The 12,926-nt window shown below is 44.0% G+C and overlaps 2 protein-coding genes across 2 annotated transcripts in view; one reads left to right on the forward strand and one right to left on the reverse strand.

Moving 5' to 3' along the window:
• Positions 1–2,091: 2,091 nt before the first annotated feature.
• Positions 2,092–6,521, forward strand: LOC111974306 (homeobox protein DBX1-A-like). Its single transcript, XM_024002020.2, has 4 exons — positions 2,092–2,625; positions 2,783–2,890; positions 4,544–4,746; positions 4,926–6,521. Exons 1-4 carry the CDS (start codon positions 2,256–2,258, stop codon positions 5,253–5,255), a joined length of 1,011 nt encoding a protein of 336 aa, XP_023857788.1. The 5' UTR covers positions 2,092–2,255; the 3' UTR covers positions 5,256–6,521.
• A 100-nt stretch (positions 6,522–6,621) lies between these two features.
• LOC111974302 (neuron navigator 2-like) overlaps positions 6,622–12,926 on the reverse strand; it is a 90,581-nt gene continuing 84,276 nt past the window's right edge. The window contains 8 exon segments of the mRNA XM_070447229.1: positions 6,622–8,866; positions 9,018–9,218; positions 9,421–9,539; positions 9,874–10,070; positions 10,331–10,402; positions 10,495–10,649; positions 10,909–11,144; positions 11,268–11,445. Coding sequence (XP_070303330.1) covers positions 8,741–8,866; positions 9,018–9,218; positions 9,421–9,539; positions 9,874–10,070; positions 10,331–10,402; positions 10,495–10,649; positions 10,909–11,144; positions 11,268–11,445 — 1,284 coding nt within the window. The 3' untranslated portion in view covers positions 6,622–8,740.

The following is a 12,926-nucleotide window of genomic DNA, read 5'->3' on the forward strand; positions in this document are numbered from 1 at the left end:
CATTAATTCAGCCGGTGCCAGCTGTTTTTGCTCTGTTTGGTAAAAGAGGCCAAGACGTGGKAAGCTTGCAAAGCTAGTAGAAATTAGTTTCGGTGATCGAGGCTTCCTGCGAACCATCTGCTTGCAGTCACAAAGGGAGGATTTTTGTAGCAAATTAAAGAAATATAGGCTCATAAAAAAGCTTTGAAGGTCTAGTTACTTTCGCTGTGAATGGTGACGGTGTTACCGCAGGTTTTCAAAAAAAAAAAATTGGGGGGGGGGGGGGGTGTTCCCGGCGCAGACCATTCTTTTGAGCCACGCAGAAAGGCCAACGCACGTCTGGTAAGCGTTCACTTTCTTTCACAAGGGAATCATTTCACGGAGGCGTTCCGTTTTAATTAACCGATTGTGATCACTTTACATTCGATTAATGTTTAACCACTTTGGCTATCATTACTCGAATAACATTTATATCAAACACAGGCTACATATAATGGCTGTAATGTCGATTAAACCTAGGCTACATTAAAAATCACGTGCTTAAAAATAATGCATTGAATTATGAAGCAAGAAAGTATAAACTAACATACCATTCCTTTTTCGTTCGTTTTTTATGCTTTAAAAAATCTCATTAACCTTGTTTGTCCTGAAAGCAAATTATAGCCTAAATTATAGCCTAACTTGATAAGAATATATTTAGGCTAATATGAATTAAACATTTCTGCAACTGACTAGGTATTCTATTTCCATTCCCTGATATGTTATTTTATTTCGTTAGCCTATATTTTTGTTTTGTTTTTAATAAACAAATGCGTCTTATAAGCTTTTTGACAACTGGCTATGTTTTAGTTTTCCCCTAAACTATTCGTTTGACATTGTTAGAATATGCTTACTATTTTAGCCTATACCCTATTTCGGTACACAAAAAAACAGTAGCATGAATGAATTTCGGTTTGGAAATGGATTTTGTTTAACGCTAATGCCTGGTTAAAGACAGAGCAGACTAAACGCGACGGTAACTGGCTCAAATCCCGCTTTAATATGAGTTTTATACCGGCTTTCAATGTGCCCTCATATGAATGCGTTTTAAATCAAATCACAGATGCACTTTTATTCAGCTGGTTAAAACAGCAGAACAAACCACGTCTATGGAAATAAAGCTTTAATTCCAGTAGGTCTTTTTGAAGGCGAGGGAGAGAAAGGGAGAGAGGGGCGCCATGGCAGCTGAGGGTGACAGTTAGTTCATGGTTAACAGGATCAGAAGTGCACGGTTAGGGCCGCACACTTCTCATCTGCGCTCAAATGTGCAGCGGGTCTGGGTCTGGCGCACCGAATGAAGACTTTGCAAAGCCCGTGATATTTAACACATCTGTTAAAGCGTTCCMAGAGCAGAAATCCGTTTAAGACATTATTCCATGACGAGGTCCAGATTGAGTGTTGAGAATCCGACGAAACACGAAGCCAATTTACATTTGACCCAATCCACATATTCCTAAATAAATTCACACTTTAAAGTAGGCTAGTTATAAAGGATGCTAAATTAAACCATGGCGATTAGACTTAGCCTGTCTGTGTTATCATGATTGTGAGAATGATTGTCAATATTCATAGCCTATGATATTGATGCATTATTGCAATATTCATGCGATATTTATTTATGATCATTGTTGTTGTAATACGAATGTTTTGCTGCTGTCGTCGTCGTTATGATCGAGTTATTATAGTATCATTTTTAGTGGGCTGTAGCGTTCATTCGAACTTTTGATCTATTAAAACACCACAGGGGAGCTGAATAAATATAGCTGCTTCTTCTGGTTAAGCCCTCATTCAGAAGCCCCAAATTATGTTTGAATCTTTTAGGATCGCTTTTTAATTAGCCTGCGTGCGTCTCCACTAAACAACACCCAATTGCAGAGCCTCAATGGAACGTGGTCAATATGCAAAATTGATGACTATGCCTCTTTTGTGGAAGGGACATTGTGTGTRCCTTGCTTATGAAGTCTAATCCAATCATAAATTGCACTCTCTGGCCAATCAGCGCTCCCGGCACGGCGCTTGAAAGCGACCCATGTAGAGAACTTTGTTGAACCTCATTGTTGAGGCTGACAGTTCTGAAAGGAGCTTTGGGGCAGCCTGCTATAAAACGCCTTCCCCAGAGTAGAGGGGCCAGAGGAGTGAAGCTAGTCATTCAGATTGGAACCTATCAGATCCTCACTTGTTCTTGACGGAGTATTTCAACAGATCGTTTCGTGTTGCGTTATACTACAGACGGGACCATGATGATCCCAAGCATCCTTGCGCCTAATGCGATGTACCCAGGCCTTTACCGCCCCTCCGCCTCCTTGCCMSTKCAKCYGTCRCTGCAGAACGCYTTTCCAACCCARTCCAGCTTRCTAGTGGAGGACCTGCTGCGGATAAGCAGGCCGGCGGYGTACCACRTCAGKCGGACGCTCCCCTCYGCAAGCGTCTCCCCGGCGACKACCACCACKACCATGTCCTTCAGTGCCATGCCACWGGAGCGCATCGTCTCTCCAACTGCCTRGASGCGTGACTCATGCTCMCCGAAAACGTCYCAACCGAGRAGTAAAGARCCAACWTATCTTAAYTTTGGAGTCAGCGCAATCCTTGCACCATCACCAAAGACCGGTYAGTGTGYKYWWYYYAYWMTMYRWRRRTRTRTKWWWMMMSWRWTTWMKYSWMTRTRWRACWRWMKYRATWMTYWAAKASAMAWWAAACATGTTTGTCTRTTCATGAGTGTTGCCTTGATWGTTGGCGTTRCTTGACACGTTATTTTCCTCTACAGCATCGTTGCCCCCCGCCATCCACCACAGTATGCACCCCAAGGCCTTCTCTCTCCCRTACTTCGACGGATCCTTCCACCCCGCCTTCTTCAGGTCTACATATTTCCCAGGTAAAGAACTAATCATGCACGTTCAGACACCGTTGAATTGCACGTTGCGCACGGTTGATACTCATCTCTCGACTGGGACAACGTTCAGAACTTTTCATATCAAAATGTTTTATAGAACMACTTTTCCAAATAATGCTTTGAATGCTTTKTGCAAAGCTCTAAAAGTTGCACATTTCTTTGCACAAGCCCTGTATAGGCACGCATATCATTGCAAAACTTAGCTTGTGAACTTTTCAGTGCTTTCAGAGTGGGTGTGGTGGGGTGGATGGAATTGGTTCCATTTGCACCGACTTCTCTGCTGCTGAGCTCACTGGTCGCTAACATAGCTCTCTTTTCCCCAACTGCTAGTTAACCAATTATCCGGAATCATCACGGTTTCATTTCGAGACGGGCTGCGGTTCGGTCTCGTCCCCCCCACGGCCTCATGCATTAAGGCCATTTTGGTGTCTCCTCCGCAAGGTCCCGCGTTTTTCCACAGGGCAGGGGCACTGGGCCACTGGTTGCCAACAATGCTTTCAGCACCATAACAAATTTGGTCAGCTCCCCCCTGCGCAAGCCACCCACGCACCCCAGAGTGACTTCTACCAGGCGGGCAAGAGGCGTAGACCAGTCATACACTAATTTCCCTATTAGGCGCCATTCACAGCTTTCAATATTCTCACAAGACCACATAGCTCGTTGTTGTGCTTGATTATGGGAAGTGCAACCATGACTTGTGAATATGGAGGTAGTCTTAGCCCAAGTTATTTGGCAATATATGGTAGGCTTGTAGATAGGCATACATTTGCAAGTGTGCAATAATTCAGTGTCTTGTAAAGAATTCTTCTTTGTATGAACAATAATCTAATCAGTGCACACTACAAATGTTCAGTGTTTTACCATATCCCTGACCTGAAAAACACACCATGCCTTAAACGACATCCTTCGTCTCTCAGTTTTTAAACTCTGGGGCCAATCAACAGGACGAGATAAATAATAATCTATTAGAAAAGTCTATAAAGTCGCGAGTCCGTGCTTTCATTCAGACAAATCATAATGGGAGTTGGGAGTCTTTTCATGGGATGCGCTGAATACCGCCACAAAACAGCTCGAGCGGCCTGAATAGCTTTTCGTGTTCATTTAATGAAAATGATTTGAGGGCAGAACAAATGCACCCGGGGCCCCTCGGCATCAGTATTCAGGTATGCAGTGGTGTTTAGTTTGAAAGTGTAAATCTCCTTTTGTTGCGATAATATATGGCATTCGCAGCCTGTCCAAAGTCTTTTCTGCGTTAGTTCATTACTACACAATTACCGTTCACGGTTTATTAACTCCTCTATCCGTCCTCGCGGGGTTCCTTAAAGGATACGCTGCCTCTTTACCATACCAATGCGGCTGTGGACCGACCAATGTGCTAATTAGTCACCTCGTGCCATTTCACTCAAAAAGGAGACGTATTCCGCGGCCAAAGGGGGGAAGCATATTCAATCATAACAGATTGCAAAGTTTGTAGACAAGTGTAAAAAAAAAAATAGGCTAGTTGGCTAAAGACATAGCCTTCCAGGGGACCGATGTCAACGTCTATTTTAAGCCTATTGCTACGTTTTGGCGTGGTTTTATGAATGAACCGTGTTTATTTGTTGAATTAACGTCCCCCCCCCTCTTCTTCCACAGCGTCTTCATCGGTCGTGCCCATCCCCGGAACCTTCTCTTGGCCGCTGGCCAGCAGAGGGAAGCCGAGGAGAGGGATGCTCAGACGGGCAGTGTTCTCTGACGTGCAGCGCAAAGCTCTGGAGAAGATGTTCCAGAAGCAGAAATACATCAGRAAACCAGACAGGAAGAAGCTGGCCTCAAAGCTCGGTCTCAAAGACTCACAGGTAAATCATTTACTTTTATTTGCACAGGGCGAAGCTGTGCGTAATACGTGCGCAATTACTCTTAACGCATATGCATGCTAAAGTTGATACTGTTTGTATTAGTGAAACTCTCTAATAAAGTCAACCTCTACAAACTTAAACCGAACTAACTGGTTATACTATTCCTTCTCCTTCGCCAGGTTAAAATCTGGTTCCAGAACCGCAGAATGAAGTGGAGGAACTCTAAAGAGAGGGAGCTCCTGTCTTCGGGAGGTTGTCGCGAGCAGACCCTGCCCACRAAAACGAACCCACACCCAGACCTCAGCGACGTCGGCAAGAAGTCCTCCGCGGATGAGGACGAGATGGAAGAGGACCCATTCGGCGCTAGAGGCGCGCCTGGCCTTTGCCATTCCCCCGCAGCGGGGCACGAGCTGTCCAACAGCGGCGGATCGAACCTCTCGTCGCCATCTCTCTCCAGCAAGCACTCGGAATTCTCAGAATCGGATGAAGAAGAGATCACCGTTTCTTAATTGATTTATAACAACTCAAAGATATGTTTATAAAACGGTTATCCTATGTGACCATGTTTGCAAGAGGCTGTATCCCTTAATTTAGGCCCAACTACTAGAAATGTATTTATTTCATATTCCACAATATTTTCAAACAATCAACTTCTGTCAAATCAAATTAGGCTACATCCATGATTCTTTCTTATAAAAATAACTGCAGGGTTTATTTTATAGAAAGGGCCGGCTCTAGCCTTTTTGGGGGCCCTAAGGGAGATTTTGTTGGGGGGCCCCCACCAGGAGGGCATTTTTTTTTTTTTTGTGGCCCCCCTCTTGACAGCTGCGTTTTAAAGTACATTTCCTTCAATTCTATACATTTTGACAAGTGGCGAATGGAAAATGTTGCAGTTATAAAGAAAGTTTTCAGCAGGTCTACACACTTTGCCATGGGGTGGAAAGAAAATGTGGCAATTTTATAACACATTTCATGCAATTCTACTCATTTCCCCATGGAGTTGTAAGACATTTTTACAGTTTTAAAGCAATTTTTCTGCAGTTCTACAAATTTTGCCATGGTGTGGAGGGAAAATATTGACATTTTATAATAATGTCATTAAATTCTACTCATTTTGCCATTACTTGTCATGTTAATGATAGCTGAGTGAGAGTGATTAATGGGGCTCTGGGCCCGGTCGGGATTCGGCCATGATTTTCTACAAGTTTAGATGACTGGCTAGACTAACTTACCAATCTAAAAATTGTTTGCAGGAATGGCTAATTGAGTGACTGTCAGTGACTGACAAAACAAGAGAAAAGCTGCCGGTGCACAACCAAATTTCAAACTTGCACCTTGTGTATTCTACTATTCTAACTCTCAACAGTAAGTTGAGAACCTGACTGAGTTCAAAAAATTATATAGTGGGCCCTAGTGGCCCTAAGCGACCGCTTATATCGCTTATGCCTGGAGCCGTCCCTGTTTATAGGATATACTTAGAAATTATTTGCTGTTTTGCACAGCTCTTTCAATTGTACAGTATTTTGTACAACTATTTGTATGGATATTTTATGCCAAGAAAATGGAGTTACCTGGACTTACAGTTTTTATTGAAAAGTGTAGACATTTCGTGCATAATTTATACGGATTTGTTAATTCAATGTACTGTGTGTGTGTGTATATATGTGTTAATATTTCACTAAGTTTGTTATTTCAATGTACTGTGTGTGTGTGTATATATATGTGTTAATATTTCACTATGTTTTGTACAAATACCAAATAAAATGTAACAGTTACATGGTATAACTTCTGTTACAAAATGGAAATGAACAACAACAAAAACATCAAATAGATCGATAGGTTTATGTCAGTAGAGAGCCATAATTGATAGTCACATTGCATTAATTAATAAATAACCATGTTTTTTTTATTGAATCACAAATAACTTAAGACTAGTACAGTGGTCTTCAGAATCAGTTCTCCAAGCTCTGGAGAGAACATTGATGATAAACTCAACACACCTGCTCTGATGCAAAAGAGACTGTACACAAAATACTCATTTTCAAGTAGTTACAAATTGGCTAGAAAAGTCATCAAAATGTTGCAAGGTAATCAAGTATCTACACTGTTATGTTACATATATATATTTTACATAGCATAGAATGATACACATTCATTGAGTTAAGAACACGTGAATTTCTACAGCGACATCCATTTCACCATCCAAACCTCTCAAAGCGAGCAGGGTTTTCACAAGTGGATATACAGACTGACAAACGCATACATATCRGTTTTTTTTTGTGCTTGCATTTACTATGACAAGAGACCCCCCTCCAAGCGTACAGACACACATTTGATTTGATTTGTAAATGAACAAAGACTGTACCAGCTCCCCAAAGATTATTCACTAAATCTTTCACTTGCTGTACATCTCTTGGCAGTGCTGAAAAACTTTAAAGAACTGACCTTAAGGCTTGGCTTCAATTTTGAGTTCAAAATGAATGTTGCATAGGATTGATGACTAGGAACACCCAAACATTGAAAGATAATGGAAGCGATGCTGGGAACAAATAACTATCGGACCAAAAAAACACACTTCCCCRCCTGGGATGAAGGTTCGGAGGAAATGGGACAATATACACATTTCTGAAGCCAAGAAAACAATCTATTACGTTTTGACCTGAAGCCATAACCATTCTAAATCTTTAACTTCTCTCATTTGTACCTTTAAAACATGAGCTCAAGAAAAATGACTTTAAACAAAGCAGGATATACACACCGTTACATATTCACTCAACATTTTGTCATGACAATAATAATCATTACACATCACATAATCAAAACAGACGACAAGCATGGCAAAGGCGCAAAGGGGTGTATAGAAGGTAGATGAGGTATAGAGATGAAAACAATTCCTTAATAATCGTTCCCCCCATATTRATTACATATCCATTACAAAATGATTATTTACTTTGAGCACCAACCAAATGCACTTTTCTATCTCACAGGTCGTCCTTAATAAGTTATATCCAAACTTTTACCAACTTCTKAGCATTGGGAGTAATACAATTAATTACATGTTATTGAAGCCRAAGTCCGTTTCCCTATTCAAGCCCTAATAACCTCTTAATAACATGGCATTGGTGTTTGATATGACGATAGTTCTACAAGCCCAKCTGCCTAGGCACAACGCAAAGAGAGTGGCGACTTAAAGCCCTGTAAGTTTACAGCCAAAAAGACAAAATAAAAAAGTAGCCTATGCACATAGTCTGTTACAGAAAAAGTAAGGCATCTTTTTACGTTCAGTCCAGCACCAAAGTAGAGACTTTCGTCTGGAGAAGAAGCTTATGCTACGGCGACCCGTTTGGGACAAAAGGAGTCACATGTAGGGGCAGGTGAATGGTGATGGGTGTGTGTGTCACTGGGGGCATTGAGGAACCAGTGAATTTGGTCTCTGTGGCGATGACGAAGATGACACCTCCAGCACCATGCTCCAGGGGAGAGGGCCTGTAGCTCAATCTGTAGCCCAGTTCGGAGCACTGCAGCTGGGGAAGAGCCGCGAGGAGCCTGGCTTGTTGATGTGGTGGTTTGGGCTCAAAGACACAGTCTCTTTTCTTAAATAAAGGAGACCACGGTACCGATGCTGATAAGGAAAATAACGACGATGAAGATGATGCTCCATGCACAGTGTAAAACTCTGGTGTATGTCAGTTGTTTGTCTAAACGGTACATGAGAATTAGCTGGAGAGCGGTTGGCCACGACGGTGCAAAAAAATAGAACATCGCAGCYGCCGCTTTCTGTTTCACTCCTTTATTTGTTGTTCAGTTCTTCTCTCGTTCTGGGTTGCCTGCACCCAAAGTGTTCCTGATATGACAATCAAAGTGGCCTGATTTCTGTGGTTGTGAGCTTGAAAAACACGCATTCGAAAGAAATGTTGCATTGGGCTGAACATAAAAACATAAAAACTTGAACTGAATGCATTTTCTGTCTTCTTGGGAAGGAGGAGTCGTCGGATCACAATGTTGACTCCAGCGATGAGTCCAGGATGTCATGTTGGTGACTGTTGGTATTGGAGTCGCTGTCGTATCTCCGAGGGCTGGAGGAAGTGGCTGCTTCCTTCAGCCTCATTAGCATACTCATCTGAGGACAGAGAKGCCCGGGGTCAAAGGTTAGCGTGAGTGTGACCGCGTGTGTGTGTGTCTGTGTTGTCTCGTGGATCTGCAGTGCCTGCTCGTGTGTGCGCACTTGACCTGTTTTGAGCGTTTGTGTGTGCACGCGCGCTTCGTCTCACCAGTGGGTCTGCGTCACTGTCACTCTGCGACGGCTCCTTCCTGATGCCCTCCCTGGGGGCGGAGTGACCGTCGAAGCCCACYTCTTCTGGGCGGAGCTGCAGCAGCGGGGGCCAATCAGCAGGTGTGGGCGTGGCTGACCAGGGGTAGCTGTCAATCACCCAGCGTGCTGGGTCCTCCCACGCTGACCTACGGCCGTACAGCTACAGAGACGGAGACAGATGGAGGGGAGAAAGCATTGTAAGTATCAATGTAGAGGTATGATAATAATATGTTAACACAGTGAGTGTGTGTGTGCGTATTATTTTTTGTTGTTTTTGTGACCGATATGTTTTCGTGTGCCTGTGTGAATGCATATGCATGTGTTGCACGTCTGTTGCATGGCTTTATGTACTTATAGCCTACCTGCAGTCCCTCTCTGATTGCCTCCAGCATGTAGGGGATGATGGAGTAGTTCCAGAGGTCCGTGAACCACACCCTGGAGCCAGCCACGTCCATGGGACACGACAGGAAGAGGCGTGGCCCTGGGGAGGCAAAGGTCAAAGGTCAGATGGATGTGAAATAGTGRCACTGTGCCTTTCCTTCCAATCCTCATTTGGAAAATGAGCTGAAGGCCAGATGAGGTCATGAATATTGAGAATACTGTGACCAAAGCACAATAACATGCATAAAGATGTTTTCAGACCACACAATTTSCCTAATGTCAAGGTTAGTCCACATCCCACCCCATCGTTTTGGTAAATCCAGCTATATGCCTTAAACCCGCCACAAATCTCAAAATTACTGTGATMACCTTTTCCATTTCTTTTGGATTTGGGCATATAGCGGGTTTAAGACGTCGTTGTGCTTTCTACCTACCGATGGTAACGTCAGAGGAGCTGTGTGCCTCTAGGAAGCGGTTGAGGTGGTGCCAGACGCGAGGGATCCAGTCGATGACCTTGACCAGCTCCAGGACGCGCTTGCGGCTGCCGATCTCCGTCTCGATCAGCTTCCTCCTCAGGTAGCGACCCAGGAAGCCCTTCACCGGCTCCAAGTGATTGGCACACAGCACCCATCTGATCWCATACGCAAACGAGAGAGAGGAGGAGTTCATTGTTAGTTACTCATTCGTGAATACAGCCAATGAAGACGCRCCATCTTTCCATTCTGAAGGAATGGAGAGGGCAATGGATCGCTGCCCAGTCTGTTGCTGCCCCCTAGTGATGAATCATGCAAAGTGCGTTTCAAATTCAAACATTTTACTGGGTTTCCTTTCAGTTACCATTGATCTTCAACTGGTATATCTAGTGTTATTACGGCTGTTGAGTTAGCCCACCTGAAGTTGTGGTGGAGTTGTAGGTTGGGCGCTGAGGATGTGGCCTGGCTCATAGTACCGATGATGTAGGGGCTGGACACACACACACACACAGAAAATCAACACATTTACAATAAACACAATTGTGTGTGTGTGTGTGTGTGTGCGCATGTGTGTGTACTCACCAACATTGGTATTTGCAGTTGAACACCCCGTTGAAGATCTCTCCCAGAGAGGAGACGTGGTGCAGGTTATCCAGTATGACCACTAGAGGGCTCTCTGCCTCTAGTCTGTCACCGCTGCACTGCTCAGCCAGGCCTGACAGGTACTGACGTAATTCCTAGAGAAAGAGAAAGAGAGAGAGAGAGAGAGAGAGAGAGAGAGAGAGAGAGAGGTTTACACATCAAGTCTTTTTTCAATGCACAAAAACCCTACCGAGTTGCTTTAACATAGACCCACTGTTGAGTTCTGCCTCAAAAGACACATGTCTAATATAACAGAAAAAAAAGGCAAATGAATCGTCACATCACACAATGTATCGTCTCGCCAGTCGGTGCCCCTTGCTGCGGCGAAGGTGCTTCGGGGGCATAGCTACGTACCTTGCTAGACTTGTGGTCCACGTTGAAGGTGACGACGGAGTGAGGGGTCAGGGGTCGGCCCTCCTGCAGGAGCAGGTGTCTTGCCAGATGGTTAGCCAGGTGTGTTTTACCGGTGCCGCTGGGGCCAGAGAGAATGACACGGCGGTGCTCCCTCAGCAGAGACACGTAGCGCTGCAGCATGGGCTTGGGGATCAGCGTGTCAAACACCAGGCAGTCCACACTCTCACTGCTCACACCTAGAGAGGGAGAGAGAGCGAGGGAGAGAGAGGAACATGCTTACACAGGGAACCCATGTACACAATACACACCAGATTGTAGGGAGAGATACACACATTTAGAGAAACACCACGCACTCCTACCTTTGAGCCTGATGTTGATGGTGTCGCTGTCCCCGACCAGGTAGCCGCAGGGCAGCAGCTCGGGGGTGTGAGCGGCGCCGGTGTTGCTATGACGATGCACATCCCCGATGTTGTACCCCTCCACACTGTCACAGGTCAGCCCCAGCTGGCTCACTGGGTCCACATGGGTGATGTACTCCTACAGAAGCACGAGGGCAAAGGTCAAGGGTTAGGTGATATGCAACCCTACTATGAATGCCAAGGCAGCAGCTACTCTTCCTGGGGTCTAGCAAAATGAAGGCAGTTTATCTTAGAAAACATTACAATACATTCACAGATTTCACAACACACTGTGTGCCCTCAGGCCCCTACTTCTCCACTACCACATATCTACAGTACAAAATCCATGTGTACATGTGTGTATAGTGCGTATGTTATAGTGTGTGTGTATGCATGTGTCTGTGCCTATGTTTGTGTTGCTTCACAGTCCCCGCTGTTCCATAAAGTGTTTTTTTAAATCAAATTTTACTGCTTGCATCAGTTACTTGATGTGGAATAGAGTTCCATGTAGTCATGGCTCTATGTAGTACTGTGCGCCTCCCATAGTCTGTTCTGGACTTGGGGACTCTGAAGAGACCTCTTGTGGTATGTCTTGTGGGATATGCATGGGTGTCCGAGTTGTGCGCCAGTATTTCAAACAGACAACTCGGTGCATTCAACATGTCAATACCTCTCATAAATACAATATTAGCTCTCTGTGTACATCCAAGGGCCAGCAGTGCTGCCCTATTCTGAGCCAATTAAAGAACACCCTCTGTGTTCTGTTACAGGTAACACCTTTATCCACAATATAGCAGGTGGTGTAAAGCCATAACACATACGTTCTTCCAGCAGCAGACTATGATCGATAATGTCAAAAGCCGCACTGACAAAATAGCCCCCACAATCTTTTTATCAACAATTTCTCTCAACCAATCATTTGTGTAAGTGCTGTGCTTGTTGAATGTCCTTCCCTATACGTGTGCTGAAAGTTTGTTGTCAATTTGTTAACTGTAAAATAGCATTTTATCTGGTCAAACACAATTTTTTCAAAAAATGTACTAAGGGTTGGTAACAGGCTGATTGGTCGGCTATTTGAGCCAGCATTTAAAAAAAAAATATTTAACCTTTATTTAACTAGGCAAGTCAGTTAAGAACAAATTCTTATTTACAATGACCGCCTACCACGGACAAACCCTAACCCGGACAACGCTGGGCCAATTGTGGGACTCCAAATCACGGCCGGTTGTGATACAGCCTGGAAGGGGGTTTTACTATTCTTAGGTAGCGGAATTACTTTTGCTTCCCTCCAAGCCTGGGGGCACAAACATTCTAGTAGGCTTAAATTGAAAACATGGCAAATAGGAGTGGCAATATCGCTATTATCATCAGTCATTTTCCATCCAAGTTGTCAGGCCCTGGTGGCTTGTCATTGTTGATAGACAACAATCATTTTTTTCAACTCTTCCACACTCACTTTGCAGAATTCAAAACTACAATGCTTGTCTTTCAAAATTTGGTCCAGATATACTTTGATGTGTAGTGTCAGCGCTTGTTGCTGGCATGTCATGCCTAAGTTTGCTAATCTAGCCAATGAAAAAATCATTAAAGTAGTTGGCAATATCAGTTGGTTTTGTGATG

This window comes from Salvelinus sp. IW2-2015, linkage group LG15 (genome assembly GCF_002910315.2).
Source record: "Salvelinus sp. IW2-2015 linkage group LG15, ASM291031v2, whole genome shotgun sequence".
In the NCBI taxonomy this organism is placed as follows: Eukaryota; Metazoa; Chordata; class Actinopteri; order Salmoniformes; family Salmonidae; genus Salvelinus; species Salvelinus sp. IW2-2015.